This window comes from Thunnus thynnus, chromosome 17 (assembly GCF_963924715.1).
Source record: "Thunnus thynnus chromosome 17, fThuThy2.1, whole genome shotgun sequence".
In the NCBI taxonomy this organism is placed as follows: Eukaryota; Metazoa; Chordata; class Actinopteri; order Scombriformes; family Scombridae; genus Thunnus; species Thunnus thynnus.
Genome location: NC_089533.1, coordinates 1,240,525 through 1,266,000, shown reverse-complemented (window position 1 = coordinate 1,266,000; position 25,476 = coordinate 1,240,525). Strand labels below are relative to the sequence as shown.

The 25,476-nt window shown below is 40.2% G+C and overlaps 1 protein-coding gene across 1 annotated transcript in view; it reads left to right on the top strand.

The window, feature by feature from the left end:
* LOC137168309 (syntaxin-1B) overlaps positions 1-21,959 on the top strand; it is a 70,580-nt gene extending 48,621 nt beyond the window's left edge. The window contains exons 5-10 of the mRNA XM_067570851.1: positions 3,314-3,387; positions 6,245-6,353; positions 7,345-7,418; positions 9,193-9,330; positions 9,415-9,525; positions 11,166-21,959. Of these exons, the coding sequence (XP_067426952.1) occupies positions 3,314-3,387; positions 6,245-6,353; positions 7,345-7,418; positions 9,193-9,330; positions 9,415-9,525; positions 11,166-11,246 (587 nt within the window). The 3' untranslated portion in view covers positions 11,247-21,959. The remainder of the gene's footprint in view (positions 1-3,313; positions 3,388-6,244; positions 6,354-7,344; positions 7,419-9,192; positions 9,331-9,414; positions 9,526-11,165) is intronic.
* The last annotated feature ends 3,517 nt before the right edge of the window (positions 21,960-25,476 follow it).

Below are 25,476 nucleotides of genomic sequence, written 5' to 3'. Positions count from 1 at the left end.
AGCTATAATTGGAATCCCCACGAGGCACGACTGTTATTGTCCTCTCACACACACACACACTCACACACACTCACACACACACTCACACGCAAGCTGCAGTGTGTCTACTGTAGGGGTGGTGGGGGGGGCAGACAGGCTCCGCCCACAGTACCGAGGGCGCGTTTACATTCTTAAAAAAGTGGTTTTCACCAGGTCCGAGTTTAATCTGTGGAGATAAGAAGACGTACTGATTGATTCATTTAAAGTATCTATAATCAATATCTCTGTATTAACTCTTTACCACCCAGTGACACAGTTTCCTCTTTGATGATGTCATCGTTTACAATCTGCCGGTAACTGCAGAGATTCTTCAGTATGACGGTTACACTGCTAACAGCTGATTCACATGACTTCAATCGAGACTGTTTGTCTCAATGTGAACAAACGTGGTGTTAAAACACGTCCGACGACCTGCAGCCGACGTTACAGCACCACATCTGATTGGTTCAAACAGGCCGACGTGTTGCTGTCAGCATTTTTCCATCTGTCAGATTAGTAAAAACATTTTCACACTAAAGCAGAGTCGGCTTCACGAGGGGGCACCAGGGCGCAGTGCCCCCTTACTTGTATAAAAGCATGTGTTTTCTCTCATCAGTGTTTTCATTCAAACGTTTCAGTAAAACGTGCTTGTCCAAGCTTTTATTTACAGCTAAGTGATCTATCATTGTATTTTTTGTTTGATTATTAGGAAAGTGTAGAGAATGCACTATTTTTGTGATTTTGGTTTAACTTTCACCATGCACAACTACGTTGACACTTGCCAGTAATATCTAGCTCCGACACTGCACTAAAGTCAAATTTCACTCTGAGCTGATAAAATGCAGCAGAAGGAAAAAACTGAGAGATTCACTTTGAAATAAAAACTTCCAGATGTGATTCAGCTCCAACATGTACGGATGGATTTGAGAAGTTGACATTTGGAGTAAAGAAGGAGAAGAAGAAGTGAAATCCTGCTACTATAGTTTGTTTACGTAGCCTCCGGAGCCGGAGGAAGCTTCCTGAAGCTGACCAATCAGAACAGAGTGGGCTCATCAGGAGGCGGGGCCTTAAAGAGACAGGAGCTAAAACGGCCTGTTTCAGACAGAGGCTGAACTGAGGGGCTGCATAAAGGACCAGTAGAAGATGTTAACAGCCCATTAAATGACTGGTATCACTTCCACGTGGCAGATACTGGTGGGAGATCAACTGTAACATACTACTCCTTTACAAAACCATTAGGTGTTATGGTGTGACAGCGCTGTGGTTCAGGTCTGTGGTAAAAATGTCCGGTTGAAACGAGACGTGAACAGTCGTCTCCGACAGTCGCTCCTCTAACTGTCCATCCAACCGTCCCGTATCCTCCACATAAGGAAGTGAGCTTATATCGATGTCATCTGAACCACGTCACTTCCCGGCGTTGTAATTACTACGGCCGCTAGATGGCGTCTGTCACTCAAAGGTGACCTTCAGTTTACCAACAGACGATAACGGCCTGCTGAGCAGATTACAGCCGTAATACCTCAAATCTACTGGTCCCAGTGACAACTGATAACAGCCATTTAATGGAACAATAACATCTGAAGCAGGTGGCATAAAGGACCAGTAGAAGATAAATAAGGAGTTTTTAATCGTTAATCATATATTTATATATATATTCCAGCAGAGCCCCAGAATATAAATATAAAGCTGGAAATATGTGTCCTTTAAAATGTATCACACAGGACGCTGCATGTTGCTTCTTCTTGGTCTCACAAACAGATTTTTATGTAAGAACAAACAAATATCAGTTTGTTTTTTTGGAGCTAAAGATGCTGAAGACACACACACACACACACACACACAAACACACACACACACACAAACACACACACACACACACACACACACACACACACACACACACACACACACACACACAACACACACACACACACACATGAGGACTCGCAATCTGTTGCTTACTCACCCAGTTTTCATCTCACTGTCACACAAACACACACACACACCATCACTGCTGTGTGATTTTTGCTGAGTCATCGTGGATCCAGCAGAGAGCAGCTGGGCCACGAGCCAGGAAACACACACACACACACACACACACACACACACACATATACACAGTGGAAAACATTATATAAGCGTTTCAGTTCATGTCATCACTCACTGGAGACAAGCCGACATCATGGAGTCACGTGACGCACCAGGACAGACCTGCAGCCCGTTACCATGGCACCCAAACCCAACACACACACACACACACACACACACACACACACACACACAGTTCCAGCTGATGAGTTCATTAGCAGCAGCAGTTTCTTCAGCTTGACCTCACAGGACGTCACCTGCCGAGCGTCGACTTTATTAATAATCTTTATTTATATCACACTTTTCTTAACGAGCTTCCAGAGACGCTCGTCGTCTCGGTCTGAGGCTGTCGGACCAAATAACCGCCGTCTGAGTTTGTCCTGATGGCGACGCTACAGAAAAGGTCAGGAGGTCACAGTCGTACCGACAGACGTGTCAGAGTTCAGACGGACGCAGCGTTATTATAAAGGGAGTCATTCAGTCTAATTTAGAGTTTTGATTGGCTGGAAGTAGAATTTTAAATCTCTCGCTGGGCTGCTGATGGAGATTTATTCCCTCATCCATAGAGTCCGAGTCTGTTCATGTTGGAGCTGTTACTCACTCTCCAGCAAACAGGAGACTGTTGTAAGGTTTGCACCTTTAGGAGGCGTTCAGGGACCTTTTTTTTTTGTTTGCTTGAACTGATATCAACTTAAAAACAACACAGAACTCATCTGGAAGTTGTTCCTGGACTTTATAAAGCGTCGTCTTCGTCCTTCCTGCTGACTCTCGTCTTCCTGAAGCAGCGCAGTGATCTCGCTGATCTTTAGGGGTCCTGAGACGAGAATCTCCGCTCACATTATTAACCTGCATCTCCCTGGTTGAATAATAAAGTATTAAAGCTTCAGCCGTGCGATGATGAGATGTTGTGTTTCACCTTCATCTGTCGTCTCCTCGGAGACGCAGGTGGGCGGCAGGCAGGTTAAACACTGAGATATAAAGCAGAGGAGGGAGGTGAAGGCAAAGCTACGATTCAAGATGAAGGTTGTTTTTTACCGGATGATTTAAATTTTCTTCATGCTCCTAAAAAGAGAATTAAAATAAAACAATCTGAGATTAAATAATCACTCTGTGGATGAACATCAGATGTTTTACTGTGACTCTATGTGACTGATCGTGTTTGTGTGTGTTTGTGTGTGTTTGTGTGTGTTTGTGTGTCTTCCTGCAGCAATCGAGCAGAGCATCGAGCAGGAAGAAGGTCTCAACAGATCATCAGCGGACCTCAGGATCCGCAAGACACAGGTGAGTCCGGTCCAGGTGTTCCTGTCTGTGTGACTCTGATCCTGTTTGTTGGATCTTACTGCACGATATTTGCTCGTTAACAACTACATGAAGGTTTCATTTTTTATTTTATATCATGTTGCAGTAAAAATATGAACATTTAAATGTTCAGTCATGACCAAAGTTTTTATTTTAAAGCCGCTACAGGAGAAGAAACTCAGCCCTTAAATCAATTATCACAACACAACATGATGACTTACAACTCAGCTAAAAACAACTTTTTTAAAATTATTATTTTTCTGTGTTGACTTTTTTATACCAATAGTTTTTTCTTTTCTTGTCCCCTTTTTATATTTTACTGTTTATATAAATTAAGTTAAATTCCCCAAACTCAACCTTTAAATCAATTATCACAACACAATCTAGTAACAACAAGAAACAACTTTTGACATTTAGTATTTTACTATATATATTTTTTAATTTAAATAAAATTGTACCTTTTCTTTCTTTTGTTTAGAGTTTATACAGTAGATACTTTAGTTTGTGTTCATCTCTCTTTAACACCTGATTCTCTTATTTCTTATTTTCTTGTGAGGAAAACAGAAAAATAAATACTTTCATTTCTTGTTTTTTGTACTTTTTTGTGCAAAATAATTCTGTCTCAGTTTAAAGATTAATTCAATCTTCACAAATTAAAACCTGATTGTCATATTTCATCACTTTAATCTAAAACTATCACTGCTCATCTGAAGTTTTCTGACTCACTGATACAACAGATCAATCATCAAAAGAACTCAAATGTCCCGACAACATTAAACACATCAAACAGCTTCTTTTTATAAAAAATGATTTTGAAGGTTTTGAGTTGTTTTCCTCTATTGAGCATGTGCAGAGCTTCAGCGTGTGATTGGACACACATGAACAGAAAAAAATGCACACATGTCGTGTTTCTGTCTGATGTGACCCTGCAGTATTCTGCTCTGTCATTGGCTGCTGCCTCGCCTCTCCTCAGCACCGCTCCGCTCTCTGCTGCCTCTCGGTGGTGGAGACGAGAACTGCAGCTCCGGCAGCTTACACAACGAGATAACAACACAAACACATCAGCTCGTTAATAATTTACACATGGAGCCATTTTTATCAATATAAAAGATAAATACATCATGTTTGATAGCAGTTGATCTATTTAAATACTTCTCCTTTCAGACTCGTATTGATTTTATTATAAATAAAACTAATTCCAGACTCAATTAATTGTTTTAAAAAACAGTCTCACAGCTTTTGTTTCCTGTTACACATCATGCTGATATCAGTTTCATCCTTTCAATGTGTCATTTCTGTAGATGTGTTCTGGGAGTCTAATCTGAACAACAGGAGACATTTTTTATTGTTTGCTTTTTGGTTTTTAATGTATTTTCTTTAACTTTTTGTCTTTGGGAGACGTGCTTTTATATTCATAACATCATCAGACTCACTCAGTTCTTTGCTTGTTTACCTGAAATATTGCTTATTTTGGACTCTTATTTACCTTCATCTCTTTTTACTATTTTTGTTCTCAATTATTTATTCTTTCTTCTACCTTTTTTTTTAGTTTATCAGCAATATTATCAACATCATTTTATTCTGTCTGGCAGTTGTTAATTAATTTAATTTCATGTTGTGTAGTGTTTTGGGATTTTGGGAGAACTCTGCGTATGTGTGTGTGTTTTTGCTGGTTATTATATTGATTTTTTGTGTTTGTTTAATTCTTAATAAGCAAATTAGTTGTGTTAAATAAATTTCTTCTTAATGACCATTAAACAATAGAGACAAATTTCACAATACAACACACAGGATGAGGTTTGTTGTGGAAAGAGGCACATGGAGACATAAAGAAAGCATTAAACATTGTTACTTGTTGAAGTTGTAAACACTGTACAGTCCATCATATCATCAGTAACAATTATACAAATGTCCAAACACAAACAAAAACACAATCATCTTGTATTTTTGGAGAGAAAGCTTGTTGTTCAGCTGGTCCTTTCCCTAAAGATTGTGAACTCAAACTAGACAGCTTTATACGTCTCCAGAAGCAAAGCTACAAACAGTCTGGTCCCTAAACGGACACTTCCACAAACCGTTACACCTTCTTACAAACAAGTATGGTCTCTAAAACAGCAGGCTTAAGACAAAGATATCTCTAGTTAACCCCAGAGGTCAGCAAGCAACCCTCAGATAGAAACAGGTTCAAGAGTTCAACTAGACTAGGAGCAGGATTTCTTCACCAACATGTGTCCCCAAAATGACAATGACATTACATCACATTCAGTTGATAACAAACATTGACTCTTTAGTTTGAAAACATTTGTAACATCTATACAAAAGATTTATAAAATGATAAACTACTATTTAATTTTCTTTCACAGGTTACAAAGAAAAAGGCTCCCAGTGGAGAAACACCTATAACAGGGTTTTATACACCTTAAGTGGGGCGTTGCAGTTCTTTTCTTAATCTATCAAATACAGACTTATAGATAACATCATGGCTGTTTTCAGTTCTCCTGTCCAGGAGCCATCTGACCCCCAGATGACATGTCTCACCCTTTCTCCAACGAGTTTTAATTTCTACATCTTCCTCTTTACAAATATAATACTGGACTTCCTTTAACCTGAGCTGATGAGTCTGTTGATGTTGCAGAGTTGCAGTACAAGACAGGAACAATTCATCATGATCTAGATTAAATAGTAACACTCATACACAGTGTAATCATCATTTTTTATAACGAGTTGTACTGTATATGAAGACACTTCTCCATCAGTCTCCTTCCTTCTTGATAGATGACAGAGTTTAACGTCTTCTCTCTCTCTCTTTGTGTTTTCTCTCCGTCTTGTCGTCCTGCAGCACTCAACGCTGTCACGCAAGTTTGTGGAGGTGATGACTGAGTACAACACCACGCAGTCCAAGTACCGCGACCGCTGCAAGGACCGCATCCAGAGACAGCTGGAGATCAGTGAGTACACAAACACACCACATACAAACACCAAGCAGCTTAAAATATTACAACTTGTTCTCATAATCTTATGACTTTTTTTATTCTGAATATTACAACTTTGACATATTGCAGGTTTTTTTTTCTTCTTTCTTTCTTAATGTTTTGCTTCCACCTACAAACTGCGGTATCAGAGGTATATAAACATCATTTTTAGGGTTAGAGACATGTTGAATTCATTACCAGCAGATTTCATCCTGTTCAGTCTGAAGAACATCAAACTGAATCTAATACAAAACAACAAACTGTTCAATCTTTTTCCTGGTTGTCAGGTAGAAAATGTCTGAACTGATTCCAGTTTGTACTCGTCCATCTTGTAAATAATAAACGAGGTTGACTCAGTCGACAGATAAACATCGTAGTAACACACACACACACAGCAAATTAGACTAATAGGCAGAATACACACAAACAAACACACACATTGAGCTGATGCAGACAGATAAACACACACCAGCAGACCGACTGCAGAGACAGTGCAGCTTTTTATTTCTCGGCAGTGGAGCGCTGACCTTCAAATCACACACACACAGTCGTGTTTCCATCACTTCAGAGGACATTACACTGACTTACATTCATTTCCTGGAGACTTATCCTACCCTTACCTTTAAACCAAGTCTTCACCCTAAAATTCATTATTTACATTATGAGGACTTGAGTTTTGTCCCCTAAAGGGAGGCGAGTCCCCACATGTGACTGTGTAAACTGAAGTCCCCACAACATGAGGGATACATGTACACACACACACACCCAGTCCATCTCCTCCACTAGTCTGGGTACTATTTTAGATTATTGTAATGTAATAACCACAGATCCTAAAGGGACAAGAACCCATGTCGGTGTCATCATCAACATCAGCTCCAATCTAGTCACATGATGTACCATGTCACTCAGGTGACTCTTCAGGTGTTCAGCACTAAACCATCTCTGTGTTTGTCTGTTCTGTCTGCAGCTGGAAGAACCACCACCAACGAGGAGCTGGAGGATATGTTGGAGAGTGGCAAGCTGGCCATCTTCACCGATGATGTAAGCACCGCACCTGAGCCTTGGCTGTAGCCACGGGTCACTTTAACCTGCGCCATGCTGCATCTGTTAATGAGTGGGATGCAAAATGGCCACGAGGTGCGCTGAGACATCAAGTGAATACGGCCAGTGTCACATGACCAAAGGGGGGATGATGGGAGGAGGAGTGAGACACCAGCCGCTGCGCCACAGGAGCTTTTATTTTGAAGGAGTTACCTCACGTTATGATCTGGTCCTTCAAATTAAAGGCTCACATATTTTGCGGGCGCCGCTGCCACTGGCCAAAGCTGAGGTCACATGACTCGAGTGTCATGTGACCTGATGTTGTGGTCAGTGCTGTGACTTAACACTGAGCTGAAAATCAAAATGTTTCACTGAGCTGCTCTGGTTGAAACCACACCCACCTGTGATGTCACAGTGTACCGACCAGTACACTTCAACCAGTGGAGGTCAGTAAAAACACGATTTACACCTGGTGTTAATTCTCTCTGTGAGCAGGTAAGTCAGTCAGTTACTTCCCAACGCTCAGTAAAAACTGGACGTCAAAGGGCAAAAGACTTTTCAGCCAGAAACACCAGAACATGAACCTGAGTTTTAATCTTTAAGACGTATTTATTTTTGGTAATCAGCAACCAGGGCCACAGCTACCATTGAGAACAGCGAGGTCATGTCCTCAGTAATATAATGACATGAAGAGTTTACATTGACAAGAACATACTTTTTTTCTCGAAATATGACAACTTTTCATCTAAAAGTTACTTTGTTCTTGAAATATTTTGACTCAAAAGGTTACAACTTTGTTCCCAAAATATTTTATTAAAAACTTACAACTTTGCTCTAGAATTTTTTTTTTTTTTTAAATGACAACTTTATTCTCAAAATTACAATTATATACATTACAAATTAACATGTTGGGTTTTTAAAGGCTGACAGTTTTAATATTCTAAAAACATACCTGGTACCAGGTTATGATGGAGGGAGGTAAAAATGTATGAAAAATATAATTCGGTTACATGAATAACAAAATTATGAAATGTAGTTAATTTTTTAAAATATAATTTTTTTAGATGGGAGGCATTCCACTAGGAAATTTGGACTTTTTGTTTTTACTATTAAGTATTTCTAATCAGTATATAACAATTAAATAAAAGTCTTATAACACACTATAATTGACATTTTTAAGGGTTTATTAAGTATTTGACTCCTATGAAGACATTTTATATTATTACAGCTATCATTAGGGCTAATATTAGCTGTTTTCAATATTTTCATTTATTATCTGTTTATACAGAAACACTTCTGGTTGTCCACAGAAGGAGTTTTAGTTAATACGTTAATAAACACTTATATCTGCTAACAACTTCATTATAGTGAATTATAAAGCATTTATTAAATAAGGGGACTTGCGTATTTCTTTTCTAAAATTCTGGCTTTGGTATTGTCAGCAACTCAAACCAACTCCCAAAATCCTTTATAAGCCTGTTCAGAAATGGACAGATGAGAAGTTCTCATTCATTATTCGCTATTTATTTTCCTGCCACTTTGCTTTTTTATGATGGCAGTTAAGCTACCATCAATGAAACTCAACAGTTTCTGCAAAGATTTTTTGAGCCTTCAGAGGCTCAAATAGCACAAACCCTGCAGGAAGTGTCGAGTTTAATTGATGGTGGTTTAACTTTGCAAAATTTGAGAAAAAAATCTCAGCAGCAGAGTGGTGGGTATGACAAAACTGTCCGAGTCAAACAATGTTTGTGTTATAAACCGTCCTCCCCTGCAGATCAAAATGGACTCTCAGATGACCAAGCAGGCCCTGAACGAGATCGAGACCCGACACACTGAGATCATCAAGCTGGAAAACAGCATCCGCGAGCTGCACGACATGTTCGTCGACATGGCCATGCTGGTCGAGAGCCAGGTACGTGACGGGAGAACAGAAAATAATTAGAAAGTAGTAGTGATTGTTTTGATGTTGAACTTTACAATGTACGTTGGTTTTTAGGGAGAGATGATAGACAGAATTGAGTACAACGTGGAACACTCCGTCGACTACGTGGAGCGAGCCGTTTCCGACACCAAGAAGGCTGTCAAATACCAGAGCCAGGCTCGCAAGGTAACAAAATGTTAAAATTTTAATATAAAGGTAATAAATTCAAAGATCTGTGTCCAGAAATACAACTCCCAGAGAGCATTGCTGTAAAAATTTGGGTGAGGTTCATCTTTGTTGAACCACTTATTCTGATATTTGAATTAATAAGTGTTTATCACTTCCACTCAGACGAATTGATACGTATTTGGATATTTAGATACAAGGTCCACAATCCTATGGAGCCCAGGAGGTATTATTAAGAAGATCACTTAATTTGTGCTCTCAATTTAATAATTAGTGTGCACTCAGGCAAAGTTTCACAATGCATATGTTGATGTTCACACTAAACCAAGTTGCTAGCAATAATCGTTTGCTTTGGCTTCTATGTTTATGGTCAAACCACCTCCCTATCAGTAACTATCTACAACTATAACTGAATGACACTTGTTAACACTATATTGAATTTAATACCAATATTGAACAAGAAAATGTGAGTGGAAAGGCTTTAAACTCAGGGCTAACATTAGCTGGTTAGCTAGTAGCACTGTTAATTATTTAAGTAAAGAAAGCTAACAAACATGTAGCTACTGTTGACACTATTTAGCTCTTGACTCTTTGTAAAAAAAATCTCCTTATGTCCATCCCGTTTTGTAGGAGGCATATCAGTGCTGCAAGTTTGTTTTGACAAAAACAATACTTTAGCCGCTAATGAGAGCAAAAGACACCAAGCTAATGCTAATGTTAATGACTTGTGGGTTATAATTGAAACTGATGCTAAAGGCACATTAAATAGTGAAATTCTGAATCTTTGTGTAAATAAGAATTATTGATGTCAAACAGCTTTATAGCGTGCACACACCGCCCTCAATTTAATCATTCCTGCAGACAGATTACTTAGGTTCTGCTCTTGATTTTATTTTTAATTTGCACTTTTAATTGAATTTCTGTCTTGCCACCCAAACAAAGCCATGAAGCCACTCTTTAATGAAAAATACAGTAGTTGTTGGCTGTTGGTTAAATGCTGCTGGCTGAAGTTAAGGGTGTCTTCCCATATTCCATCTCCAAGATTGGTCCATAAAAATCATGGAGAGCATAACAGTTTGTTGGGCTTTAGTTGGACCAAGCACATACACAGACTTCTCCATAAAAACATACTTTTATAGTCCACAGCTGTCCGACAATTTGAAATCATTTTTTATAAAATAAAAAGAAAAGATCTCTTTGTGCCAACAGAGATGTGGTATCTTACATTACATCTGGAAAGTTGCAGAAAAGAAGCAGAAAATGAAACATATTTTGTTTTGTTCTTTTTTTGTATGAAAACATCACAAAGAGATTGTTCAAAAGATTACTTTTTAATGGAAGACATTTAAATTATGCAAACACAAACTGTGCAAGTATTTGGACAATGCCTGCTCATTCAGAAAGAATGTTTTGCATAAGTTGCTTTTATTTTATTTGTTTTTCTGTGTAAAATGATTTTCCTATACTATATACAGTAAGTGTATTTCCCAAAATGTTGAATTCTTTTGACTAATTACATAGTAAAAGTGTAAAAAGATGCTATACTGGTCACATTAAGACACTACAGTCAAATTATAAGATGAACTCTGCTCTGTTGTTCTGTCTTTACCAACCTGTGCGTCTCTCCTGTCACCCTGCAGAAGAAGATCATGATCATCATCTGCTGCGTCATCCTGGGCGTGGTCCTGGCGTCGACCATCGGCGGCACGCTGGGCTTCTAAGACGCTCCGCCGCCTGCCGCTGTGACGACTGACACCGACCGACCGACAGCCAGCAGAGAAAACAAACACCAACGACGACAACAACACAAAAACTTGAAACACAAATGCAAGACAGATAACCAATCAGCTAGGAAGAGATAACAATCCAATCACAGAAAAGAGGAAACACCACGGGGTTGGGTGGGGTTCAAAAAACAAAGACAAAAAAAAAACACAATAAAAACGCCATCACATATAGCTGACTTAAATACATAACATATACAAAAAGAGGGTACAAATAAACCTACTATTTATTACAGATGTACATGTAAATGTATTGAACATATGAAGCAACACATGGGTTAGCTACCTGTAAAAAATTATGACCTATAATATGACATGTTTGTTTGTTTGTTTGTTTGTTTTGCCTTTTTTTCTTATTTTTTAACCGTTTCTTTCGTTTTTCGGGAGTCTCCGAGGACAGTGATGGTGACCGCTGCTGGGTGGGAGTTCTGTGGGGCGAGCGCTCTAGAACCAATCCTGTTCGGTAGTTTCTTACATTTATTTCCTGTTAAGAGGTTCTTAAGAACACATTCTTAATAAACGTGCTGGGAATCATCCGACCACAGCTCCGCCAGAATATTCCGGCAGCTCTAGAACTGCAGCGTTGCGTTCCGGAACCGAAGGGCTCCGGAGCGCAGACGAGAACAGAGGGAGGTTCCGGAACGCTGTCAGTGACTCCGGAACGTTCCGGAACGCTGCCAGTGATTCCGGAACGTTTGTTGGTAACGCTGTCCCACAGGACAAGCACCCTCGCGCTCTAGAACCAACTTTGTCCCCTTGTTTCTGGGAGGGAGGGGCCTCCCTCGCCTTTGGCTCAGCCGCCTCTTTAGACCACCTCTCATTGGTTTGCTCACTCCTGTCATTCACCTCAGTCAGCCTATTAAAATTAGCTTAGAACGGCAAGCCCAACCTGCCACATGCTGTTTATAAACCAGTGAGGAAAGCGCATGACATGCTACTTGCTGAGTTGACAGATAGCTGATTGGTTGGGGGGGGGGGGGGGTATCCTCGCAATGTGGCAGGTTTCCATGACAACAACCTCCCCTTCTTGTCACACCCATCCAACCAAAGAGCAGGGGGAGGGAGGGCCTCTGGTTTTCCTGCTGAATTCAATCGGCCAGCGGCAGAAAATGTGACATTTGACTGACAGGTGAAAGGTGGGAAGGACGGTGGGGTAGGAGTAGGGTGGGAGGAGATGGACAGTCAATCTATGCAGTTTAGATAAGAGGAAGACGACTCGTCCCGCCTCCCCCACCTGAGATAGCCAATGAGGATTGAGGATTCACGTTACTGCACCAAAAGACTCTGAAGACTCTTGACGGACAGCTACGACCTGCAAGGTGACAGACGATACTTTTTGATAGCCCTGCTAGCTAATATTAGCAAAACTTTCAGCAGCAAAGACAAAAACTGCTGTAAAGTGGGCAATCAACCAAATTGTTATTTGAAGGATGCAAGAATTTTTAAAATATAAAAACTATGATTATAAGAGTAACAGACATGTAGCAAGCTAACCTCCCTCCAAAATATGTTTTCAGTATATGACAGCTGTGTTATTGCAGAATCTTTCCTCACAGAACTTGGTCTGTCGCCCATCTGAAGACTTCCAGCCGCTCATAATATCAGAAATATCAGATAACGAAGAGGACACAGCTCATACTAACGTAATTGTCGATAATAATTTCCTACCGAAATGTGTCCATTGTACCATTTTTTCCAATAAAAACTTGTAAAACAGGATTGTCAAACCTACAGCTAGTCATAAATATGCGAGCAGATTAGCTCTCTAGCAGTATTGCTAGCTCGGCTCCTCCTTGTAGGTCGTAGCGGTCTGTTGAGAGTCTCGCAAAAAGGCTCATCACACTGATCTCCGTAGAGATATCTTGGTCAAGGCCGGCTGTCATCTCCAAGCTGTCACAACTGTTCTTCTGGAAGATTCTAAAAAATGAAGAGAACACATTAAAAAGTAAAGAAGAAAAAATCGACCAAAACATTATAAAACTAACAAACAAGCGAGACAACAAATGAGACAGAAAACGTATTAAACCCTGAAGACGCTGGCGTGCCCTGGTTACCTAAGTGTTGCAGTGATGTCGTTGCTTTTTGGTTTTTAATGGGGAACGTGTGTTGCTTCGTTGTTCGTGGTGCTGCTGTTTTAGTGCGTGCGTGACGTGTCCTGTGACGTATCGGCCGGACATCTTTTAGCAGTTCCTGTTTAGTCTGATGCATTCGCCTGTGTCCTCCCTGCATCCGTCCAGGTGTATGAGTGTGTATGTGTGTATGTGTGTGTGTGTGTGTGTTTGAGGATTGTGATATTTAATTCACACTATTTAAATGCCTGCGTTACACAGGTGCTACTGAGCAGGAGAGGCTTTTCCTATTGGTGGATTTTCTCTGTGGATGGTGTGACGCACACACATTCACCTGCATCCACAACATAGCACATGCGTGACCGCCTCATATATTACATTTAACGTTTCACACAGACACACTGGAAATTCCCGCTCAACGCACACTTTTAACTTTCTTGTATTACACGCCAGCGCTATTGTTAGACTCCGTCGCTTAGCATGCTATAGTAATGTTAGCTTGTGTTTTTACGTGTAGACCGTGTAGAAGCTGCTTGTTGGAGATTTTTCATTTGAAAGACATTTTCCGTGTGTCCAGATTCAGTGTTGGGGACAGAATCAAACCAGACAGAAAGTTTGTGGAAATAATGGTTTGACAAAATAATCTTAAAACAAGGTTTACTTACTAGCTTTTCCCAGAGCAGTCAACCACATATCATGGTCTTCATCAGCAGAAGGAGTTAGTTCAATGAGCTTACTTTGCAAATTCAGTCTGCTGATGATGGTCAAAAGTTTCAGAAATTGCTAGTAATAATAGCTTGCTAGTATTTTGTCAAACTAGCTGATTTTAGCATTTTTCTTTTGCTCTTTTCCACTTAATATACAGAAAGTAAATCATCTAAATTTATACTTGATTGTTGTTTTAAAATGTACTCACTGTAGTGTATCTCTAATTGTGTTAGCTTCAGCAGTTAGCAATATGTCTACATGTTAGAACACAACTATTACTGTACTTCTGCTGTGAGAGATAATAAATAATATGCTAACTTGAATTAGAAACTCTTTAAAAACAAATAAGTAATAATGTGTTATCTATCCCCAACACTGCAACATACTGTACATGTGTGTTACATTTCAACACTATATATGTTAGTGAAAGCATGTTTTGTTTTGTTGCTGTTAATGTGTCGTATGTTGCTCCAAACTGGACACACGGATGTGTTGAAAGTTACTACGCAGTATTGTGACTCTGGCTTTAGATCGGGGGGTTTTAAGGGGGAAGGTTCGTCGGTACAGGCTCTGTGATACGGAGGAAGATCTGCCTCTGTTGAGGCCTCCGCTGGACGATCCTGCACAGCTATACTACAATCACTGTCAGGGTAACAACAGCCACAAATAACCACCTTTAACTCCACAAAATCAGCCTACACTACACTTGGTGTCAAAGCAATACAGTCAGTTTGTTATGGTGCAGTGTATTTGGCAGAAAAACTGTTTCGCTAGCTAGCTGTGTCTAAATTCTTCCCCCAATTCGAAGCTATAGAGTTGTGAAAAAGTGACTTTGGGTGAGTGAAAGTCCTGTCATTTATTTTTCTCTTTAGGTGCCCGACAGTTTTAGCACTTTAAGAAACTCACCTGGTTGAATCATCAGTACAGAAATATCACTTCACAACTCTATTGCTCTGGAAGGCTACACTCTGACTAGAAGCTAATATGACGTGGTGTTTGACAAGAATCGTTAGCCAACAATCGTACCCACGGCGTGACTAACAATATATGCATAATGCCAGATCATGCTAGCTGCTTTGTCTCGGGTAACGATACTTCTGGCTGCCTGGATGAGGAGAAGACATGAGGAAGTTGCTTCGTTGAATATGTGTGTTTTCTCTGACGTTGTAGTAGTTAGCACTGTTAGCTGTAGATGTCTGTGATGTTGTATAGTCGCTAGATGAAAAAAGGGGCAAGGATTTTTAGCTTCAGGTTTGGAGAAGAATGAAGGTGGGAGTTGTTATTTTATTTTTTGACTTCCCAAAACCAAAACTAACTTCTGTGTTCACCAAAGCTTAGCAAACACCCCCAACCCCTCCAAGCAGCAAAATCCAATAGATGTTTGTTCAAATGAATTGTCAGTAGATTTAGAATATTTTAGCACTTTTCTCTGCTGTTGTGTTGTTCATGGCTACATTCTGTCTTTATGGGTGATTTCTAAGTGGTGGTTTTTAGATTGTAGTTCAAACATCAAATCTGTCCACAAATGGATTAAATATCAGATATTTCCCCCCCTGTACATTAAACCCAAGTGTGCTCGTCTTAACTACATTTCCCAGAAGTCTTTGGTCTATTTTAAAGTTCTGCTTCATTGTGGAAATTTCAAATGTGTGTTTAGGGAATTGATCATCTGGGAAACTAAACTGACTTGCCTGTTGGCTGCTTTGAAAGTCAATACATTTTACCTCCACCAATCACAATGCTCCGCTCATTCTCTACCAGTTACATCATCAAGTCAACCACACAATATTTCATTCGGTTACACATTCTCGATGGTCGATGGTGACGTCACGGTCGTTGCGGTAGTCTTGCAAGGGTTAGGCGGTGGTGATTGTGGTGTGAGGATGCCGTCGTAGCACCAGCCTGCTTGTTGACACCAATGTTTATTTGCCATGTGTGTGTGTGTGTGTGTGTGTGTGTGTGTGTGTGTGTGTGTGTTTTCTGTGAAGTTCCTGTTCCTGTTTGGCAGCCATTCATCAAGGCCCTGCCACCATCTTCTTTGGAAAGAAAGCGAGGACAAACATTACAAAACCATGTGGCCGCAGAGGCAGAATGGTTACAGTTAGTTAAAGTTGGAAAATATTGTCGTCATGAGGTTTGTCCAAATATTCGGCCCCCCCGTCTTGTCGTCTTCCCTCTTCCTGTTTGTGCTGTAGTTGTTTGGTTGTACAAAAAGACGACGTTGAGCATCGGGAGTCTGCTCCGTCCCTTCCCCAGCAGACCCCACCCATCCCGTTGTGTGTAATAATGATAATAATAATAATAAAAAAGGCATGCAAAGCGTTGTGGAGTTTGCATGATGGTGTTTTTTGTACCCCACCCCCAATCTGCCCTCCATGTTGTGCACTTTACCGCTCATCGGACCTGTCTTTGGTTAGCGCATTAGCTAACTAATTTACTCGTTCCTACTTTTTTTAAGAGTTAAATAACTGTTGGCATTAACAGCCAACCACACATGCTTTGTTTGTAACACATTGTTGGAGCAGTTACTGGATTTTTAAGGCATTTTGTTCAAAGAGCGGGTTGATATTCAAATGTGAACCTGTGAAAGATAAAACTTTCAAATAAGCTGCCATCGACTTCAGACATCCTGCTTTCCCCCCCCAACTCCTGACGTCAACCTCCAAACCTCCCGCTAGGTTGCACACCACCGTTATCCACTGATCTCTGTGCTTGTTTGCCTTCATGGTTGCATAGTGTTGTGTTTTAGTGAAGGAACAGTCCCCACAGACTATAAGTCTGAAAACTTTTACCTGTGGGCTACCCTCCCGTCGCCCCTCCACCCGGCCTTGTGTGTGTGCAGCATGCCTCCCTTCCTCTTCAGTGAAACAAGATTGGTGCATAGATGTGTGAATGTGTGTGTTTGTTTGAGTCGGAGCAGCATGAGTGTGTTTTGATGTGCGAAGTATCCGATCGCAGGTCCACGGGTTGCAGCTGTTTGACAAATTCCACTTTGTTTTTTGGGGGTTTTTTTTGTGAAAGTTGTGACCGATGGGAAGAGATGAGAGATCAGACATATTTATGGATGCCATGATCACTGTTATTGTTATTATATTTATTAAAATTCAAACCAAAGCGTTTTTTGCCCTCCCCTCATGTGTTCTCAAATTCTTTGCCGCTAATATTAAAGAGCACAACGCAAGTCGAGTTTACACTGAGATGTTCGTCACAAATGGTAAAAAAAGTAAAAATAAAAAATGCTACCGTTACTATTGAAACAAAAGCCCAGCCCCCCTGCCCACCAACACCAGCCCTCACTACATGTTGGTCTGTCCACCAATCAAACTGTCAAACCTGTCCGATAGTTATCTCAAGCCACAACAACGTCTGCCTCCACCACCCTTTCCTTTCCTTTCCACCTCTAGATGTATGTGGTCTGATTAGTGGAAAAATATGACGCATAATCATCTGTGAAAAAATTAGCATATGTACGCTTCTCTTCCACTTGAGGCATATACGGAGACAACAGTGGTGCTTTCTTATTCTTTTTATTAATTGCTGTTTTTCTTATTTTGGTGTCGTTATTTTCTGTACAGCTTGTTTACCAGTCTCTGTGTTCACACCACTGGATCAATACTACCCTGCAGGTTTTAAGGTTTTGCTAGCTAGCCAGACATAAAGTATCTTGGCCGACGGGTCAAATCCAACCAACCAAAACCTGAATTGTTTTTGTTTATCTGTGCAAATGACTATGATTTTCACAAAAGTAACGGTCAGGAGAGTTATGAAGTAGTGCCAGCTAACCATGTTGTAATTCTCCTCTCCGTGATCATCCTGACTGAAATATTACTACTCACTTTTTTCCCCTCTGACTCATTACCTCTACTGTACTCTACACTTTGACAAAAGCCAACAAAAGCTAGATAGCTAGATTATCAAAGGGGACGTTAATTTATTTAATCCCTCAAACTTCAGACCTGCATCGCTAGCAAGCTCACATTAACTGTTGCCGTTTCATTTTCACTTCATTATTCTGACTTGTGTTCATGTTTTCTGTTCTGGGAGGGAGTTATTTCCCCAGCAGCTGTGTTAGCGGTTGCTAGGAGCAGTTAGCTAAACATTTGTAACATCAATCAAAGACATATGTCGATTTCAGAGTTGTTATTTCTGTAAGTGGACTTATAACAACCTGTGCAGCTTGGCACCATTTTTGTGTCCGTTTTTTGGTAATCAGCTGTCAGTGAGCACTCGATTATGAGTAAATTCATAATGAAATAGTTCTTCTAATACCAATGTGCATTTCTGCTTGAAAATTACCGTTGTACATGTGCAGTAGAGATAATGGATATTTTGCAGTGACAGGGAAAAGATTGGGGGTGACGAATCATCTTCATCTAGCTGAGTCTAGCGCTTGCTAGCCATAAACCTGCAGTGAGCATTTTCCGGTGTGTGAGGAAGGACTGAGGCCTTGTCAACTGAAGTCACATATATAGGCAAGAATATATATATATATAAATCTTACACCAACATACTGCATTTCTATAACTGTATGTGGCTTCGTAGCCATTACTGCTTCTATTGGCTGTGTACAGTTTTTGTCGGAGCGGGGTACGGAAAGCAGGAAAAAATCATCTGGAGAGAGTTTGGGTGCGACACGAAGACTCCAAAGATTGACCTACCGTTAGCCGTTAGCCATTAGCCTGCATGTGGAAGTAAATTAGCGTGTTGTTTCACACACACACATATAGAAAAATGACTCGTAATTCCTGTAGTTTGGGGTCATTTTAAACATAAAAAAGTGTGCGTGCACAACATGCTCTACAGTTACTTCTGCAAATTGATTTTTCAGTGTGAACCAGCAGCACAGCGACTGCAGACGGGTGTCTGTCTTCCAAGTTTGTACTCAGCAGACACCAAGTTCAAAGAGTGAGGATCCAAGTTAGTCGTTCCTTTTTTGTTCCTCTGTTGTCGGACGATTAAACTCTTCTCTGCGATGATTTTTGTCTTCCTGAAACAATTTTCAAAAACCAAAACCTGTTCAGTGCCCTATTCTGGATGATGTTAAAGACAAAAATGTTTGTTTGTTTGTTTGTCGTGGCTTCAATCTGCCCTTGTCAGCAGTAGCAGCTGCGACTTGATATTAATTGTTGTTTCTGATGATGATTTATTTGACGCTCCACCCCTTTGTCTTTCTGCTCTTCATCGTACGAGACAGTATTTGGTTTGTATCAGTGTTTTTTTCCCTAGTCGGAGAGGTGGGACGAGTAAGGGGGAGGGGTCACAAAGATAGACCATGCCCACATGGTCTCTACCATAGCAAGTAGGAAAGACACTTAAATAACATTGTTATCATTATTATTGTTATTATTATTATTATTATTATTACTACCATAAATGACGAATAAAAATGCAGTAAAACATTTGCAAAAACCCAGAGGGAGAACGAACGGCTTCACACAAAGTGATCAAACATAAAAACTTTAAAAAAGGGAGGTAATGACGATTCTATAATAGCAATGATTTAAAGAAGTACAAAAGGAGTTATGTTATCATAAATAATAGTAGTAATATTGAATATTGAATGCTCGCAATTTTGTCAAACTGAAACTGGATTCTTTGTGTTATGTAATTATTGTAAATAACTTCAAAGAGAGAAAAAATGACTTGCATGTCTATGTATAAATCTACTGAGATATTTATTCCCGTCAAAGTTGACAAGTAGTTCGATCTCTGTCCTTTTTTTTGCCACTTTCGCTTCCCCGACATCTGCCGTCTTCACCTCCACCGCCGCCATCCCCTCCGCCTCCCATCAGACAGTCCTTTATTCTGTCCTTGTGGGTGAAAAACAGAGAGAAAGAGAAACATAGCTTCCAGCATCATTGTCCACCATGCTCAGTTCAGACGCTGCGTTTACACCAGCCGGCTGAATCTCACAAAAAAAAGTGCACTGTTGTTCTTAGAAGTAATGCACCCGCTGAAAGACGCAACGTCGTAGCTGTTTTTTTGTGACTCGAGTCTCTTCACGTCTGTCTATGGAAATGAAAAGACCTTTTGTCTTTGTGGTGTAAACGCGGCCACAACCACACCTCTGTTCATCACCCCAGTTCCAGAGGCTCCACCCACTGGCTCCTCTGATGAAAGTGCTTCCCTCCATATTAGGAAAACTAACCCCGCCTCCAGGGCTTTCTTGGCCACACCCCCCGATCACTTCAGAAGCCCTGTTAGCGGTTTCCGAACTCTCTCTCTCTCTCTGTTTGACTCTATGTCTCTCAACCACAGCTAGCGAGCCAAACTGCAGACCTAAAACTCCATCTGTTTACCCGTCTGCTTCCCCAGAGTTCAGCCTGCGCCCAGTCCTACAAAAAGGACTTGCAGTACCAGTAAGTAGCCAGATCCTGAGATGCAAACGCCCAATTAGCCTTCACTAACATCAACTTGCTAGCTGCTAACAGTTTGATTGGCAGTAGCAGTTCTCACAGGGTGCAGAAATTGAATATCCATGACAAAGAAGTGTCAGATTCCCTGTGACTAAATGGTTTTGGGTCAATTGAGATCTTTTAATGAGTTGCTTTTAGAGGTATAAAATCAGCCTTAGTCTTCGTCTGTAATTGACACAAGCACACAAGATCTCATTTATTTTGTGTCCATGTCAGCAGCAACCAAACTGCAATCTGAACCCGTCAGAGGTGATGCAGCCATAGAAAGATCTAGATCCCATTTTGGTGTCTCAAGGCTAACATGGTCTTAGTCCCTAACAAGATCATTAGCCTTAAAATGTTGTTTTTTTTTAAATCATCCTTCTGTGTTACTGCATCCACTTCATCCTCCGGACATACCTCGACATGCCACCACAGTCTTCCTTCTTTGTGGCTGTTTCCAGCATTTAGTCCTCACCGGGTTCCTGGAGGAGGTCTTGACTTTAGTTTCTCAAAGGTGTCGAAGTGCAAAAGAACAGTCGAAGGTCAACCAAAAAAAATGTGATCTTAAAATCTTTGCAACAAACAGATCTGAGCTACAAAAGCTCAGTTTTACCTGGTCAGACTGCAGGAAGTAGCTCAGGTCTGTGAATTTAGTCTGAATGCAGTTTTACATCTTCGATGTATTTGAGGAACACCCCCCCCACACCCCCCACCCCAGAGTCACCACCTCATTTTGGGCCCAGTCTCTAGCCTCACACAGGCCTACCGTAACAAAGCGTGCAATATTCAGAGAAACAAGGGCTTTCTTTCCATGCAGAGGCGTTCAGGCCCGGCCGACCAGCTCAGACCTCCTGCAGGAACCGAGGTCACAGACACTTTCTGCAGACCCAAAAACAGTAAAACCTTAAAAGTTTGTCAGGGGAAAAAAACAGATAGAAGCTGTCTCTGGGGGAGACGGCAGGCAGGAGATGTGAGGTTAGAAAAAATATTTCCAAAATTTAAAAACACAGAGGACAGAGCCATCGCTCTTCAGACGCAACTTTGACCGGAAATGCAACTTGTGTCCCGTTTTTTTTGTGTGTGTGTATGTGTGCGTAGTGTAATGTAAAAGCGATCTGTCCCCCCCCCTCCCCTCCCATCCCCCCCCCACTCAGAAAAAACACCCTCCCCCTCCTGATCCCCCCCCCCCCCTCCATCCCCTCCAACCCCGTCTCCCTCCTCCTCCTCCCCCCTCTCTCGTACTGCTGTTGGCTGTTCTGTTTAGTTCATGTGACGTGCCAGTATTCCCCCTACCCCCTTCTTTACCCATCTTCCTCCCTTTCTCTCCCCTCCCCCCCCAACTCTCTCCCCCCTTCTCTCTCTCTTGCTCTCTCTCCCCACTCCCTCTCTCTCTCTCTTCATGGATCTTTAAGATGACAACTCTATGCAGATGCTGTCTTTTATAAGTGTGTCAAAATTTTAATTTAAAATAAAAACTTTAAAAAAAAAAACAAACCCTGACAGACATATTGAAATGATAACAAAAAATGAATAAAGAAAAGGATTGTTCAGTGTACTCTTCTTGCCTGATGGGATCTTTATTGCTTTGTGTGTTTTCAATCACTCTCATTCTCTTTTCTAATCAAGTCCTCGTCTTTCTCCTGCTGCTTCTAGTTTCAGTAAACTCTCAAATAAAAAACAACATGTGGTAACACATGAACACTGACAGACTTCGCTTAGAGCGCCCCCTAGGCCAGATCTGTTGATTGATGTCCTCTAGCAGATACTTCAGTGGTGGAAGAAGTACTCGGATCCTTTACTTAAGTAAAAATACCAATACAGCAATGAAAAAATACTCCATTACAAGTAAAAGTCCTGCATGAAAAATCCTACTTAAGTAAAAGTACATAAGTATTATGAGCCTGATGTAGTTAAAGTATTGCAGTTAAAGTACATAAGTATTATGAACTTGATGTAGTTAAAGTATTGCAGTAAAAGTACATAAGTATTATGAGCTTGATGTAGTTAAAGTATTGCAGTAAAAGTACATAAGTATTATGAGCTTGATGTAGTTAAAGTATTGCAGTAAAAGTACATAAGTATTATGAGCTTGATGTAGTTAAAGTATTGCAGTAAAAGTACATAAGTATTATGAGCTTGATGTAGTTAAAGTATTGCAGTAAAAGTAGTGGTTTGGTCCCTCTGACTGATATATTATTATATATGACATCATTAGATTATTAATAGTGAAGCATCAGTGTTAGAGCAGCATGTTACTGTTGTAGCTGCTGGAGGTGGAGCTAGTTTACACTACTTTATATACAGTTAGCTAGTTTAGTCCAGTGGTTCCCAACCTAGGGGTCGGGCCCCTCCAAAGGGTCAGCAGATAAATCTGAGGGGTGGTGAGATGATTAATGGGAGAGGAAAGAAGAAAAAACAAAGTTCTGATACACAAATGTGTTTTCAGTTTTTGGACTTTTTCTCTAATCTTTGATTTTTGCTGAAATATTGGATCATTTGAACATTTATTGAAATGAAAGCATGTGAGAAGTTTAGAGGGAAAAATCACTATTTGGTGGAGCTGTTAACAACTCATAGACATGTGAAATGTGACCCCGACTACACACTGCTTTTTGTAAGACGTCAAAAGCCAAAAAGGTTGGAAACCACTGGTTTCATCTTTAACAATGTGTTGTATTTTAAAAGCTTGTTATATTATCCATTGTGTCAAATCTTCATCTGAAAAGTAACTAAAGCTGTCAAATAAATGTAGTGGAGTAGAAAGTACAATATTTCCCTCTGAAATGTAGAAAGTAGCATCACATGGAAATACTCAAGTAAAGTACAAGTGTAACAGATGTGCTTTGGGCAGGTAATGAGAAGACTCATTGCTTTCCAGCCTTTTTATTAGCTCCTGCAGAAGATAATGTAACATAATTTGCCTTCTGGTCTCTGCTGCACATCTGCTCCCTCAGCAATGCAAAACAGCAATGTGTGACTTCATTATATTTCCCAAAATAAAGTATAAAAATACGTTAATTGGGTATTACCACACCTACACAGATCAACACAGTAATATGGGGAAACGTCTAACCAAGAGCCATTAAAATTGACAGGAAACTCTTCTTTCTTCCTTTTCTTTGTCCTGAATTATAACAACAAAGTCTGAACTTTCTCCTCTTCACAACATAAATTTGAACCAATAAAAACAACATACAGAAAGACAAACAGCACCACCTGGTGGGTAAAGTAAACAACTACATGGGGTCGGGTGATTAAACAGAGACAACAAAAATTATAACATTTGAGAAAAAACAAGGCACATACCTGCAGAAGACAATGTTACACATATCATTTGCCTTCTGCTCTCTGCTGCACATCTGCTCCTAAACATGCAAAATAATTTACACTCGGAAATAGATGCTAAAATCTCTGCAGCGCTACGTTGACTACATGACGCAGGGCAGCCCACCGTGATACAAATGGCGCCAAGAAAGTTAAATGAAACATCTACAAAACTCATATTAGCAGTCAAAACAACATGAAACAGCTAGGTAACGTAATAGTATTGACAGTAAACAACATGCATTAAATGTTACAACATAAACGGTTCAATTTCCAACGAAAACAATAAAATAGCAGCAGCAGCAACTTACCCTCAGCAACGCAAAACAGCAATGTGAGGGGTCCAGGTATCATCGGATAATTCGTAATTCATTTGTAATTTAAAAACCGAAAAACTGTAAATCTGTTATTTGTTTCAAAACAAAAAACGGAAAACATTTTTGGTGTCAGAATCAAATAACGAAAAACCAATCTAACCCGGCCCGTTTTTGGTTTTTGCCGATTGGTTTTATCGTTTTTCCTTTTTGGATTGAATATCCAGCAGGTCTGCGGACATCAAGCCAATTCGTCTTTGTGTTTGAAACCAAAAACAGAAGTCACATGGTTTTTTCCTTTTTTCATTTTAAACCAAAAATGAAAAACAAAATCACGTGATCTATTCCTTTTATGTTTCCCAACGAAAATCCAGAAAACCAAATTCAAAAGACCGAGCAATTTTTGTTTAGAAATCAAGTATTTTTGTCAGTTTTGTACAATAGCGGAAGCGGCTACATTAGCCTACCCATGATCCTCAGCGACCGTTGCAAATAACAGATTTACCGTTTTTTGGTTTTTGAATTACAAATGAATCACGAATTATCCGATGATACCTGGACCGTGAGGGACAGAAGGGGCGATGTGCAGCAAGACAGTTTCCACAAGAAACATTAATAAAACAGTAAATAAAAATTACACATTAAGATAAAATTTACAAACACAAAGTGGAATTAAGGATCATTAAAGTGCCTTTTTTAACTCTGTTACACAAGTACCTCAATACTGTACTTAAGTACAGTATTTGAGTAAATGTATTTAGTTACTTCAACACTGCTGGTTATGTGACCAGAGTTGTGACAAAGCAGAATTCACTCAGTGGACACAGAGCAGGAGACGATGTAGAAACAGGATTTATTTATAAAAACGCAGACACAGAGCAAAGTGACAGAAGCACAAAAAGCAGACAGACAGCAGCTTCTAATAAACAGCTGAGTACACAGCTCCTCTCTCACAGGTTTCTCTTTTTGTTTTTAGTGAAACAGCAAACTGTACGAAAAAATTCAACTCTGTTCACACGGGAATAAAAAACGTTTTTATTCTTGGTGGATGTTTCCTCAAGTTCATGTTGTTGTTGTTAGTGAATGAGGCATAAATGAGTTTAGAGCCTGTCTGTCGGTCCCTCAGTACCACTTTTTTCTTTTTCTTTTTTAAAAATATTATCATATTTAGTTTATTCATTCTTCTCTTTTCTTTCTTTCTCTTTAAGTTATAAACCCTACATTTGGGATATCAGGTCCCAAATCCAGCCTGCCCCCTGCATTCTCAGTTTCAACCCATTTTAATATCAGAGTTGAACATGAACTCTTCCTCCTGCACCTTAGACACCATCCCCACCAAGCTGCTTAAGGAGGT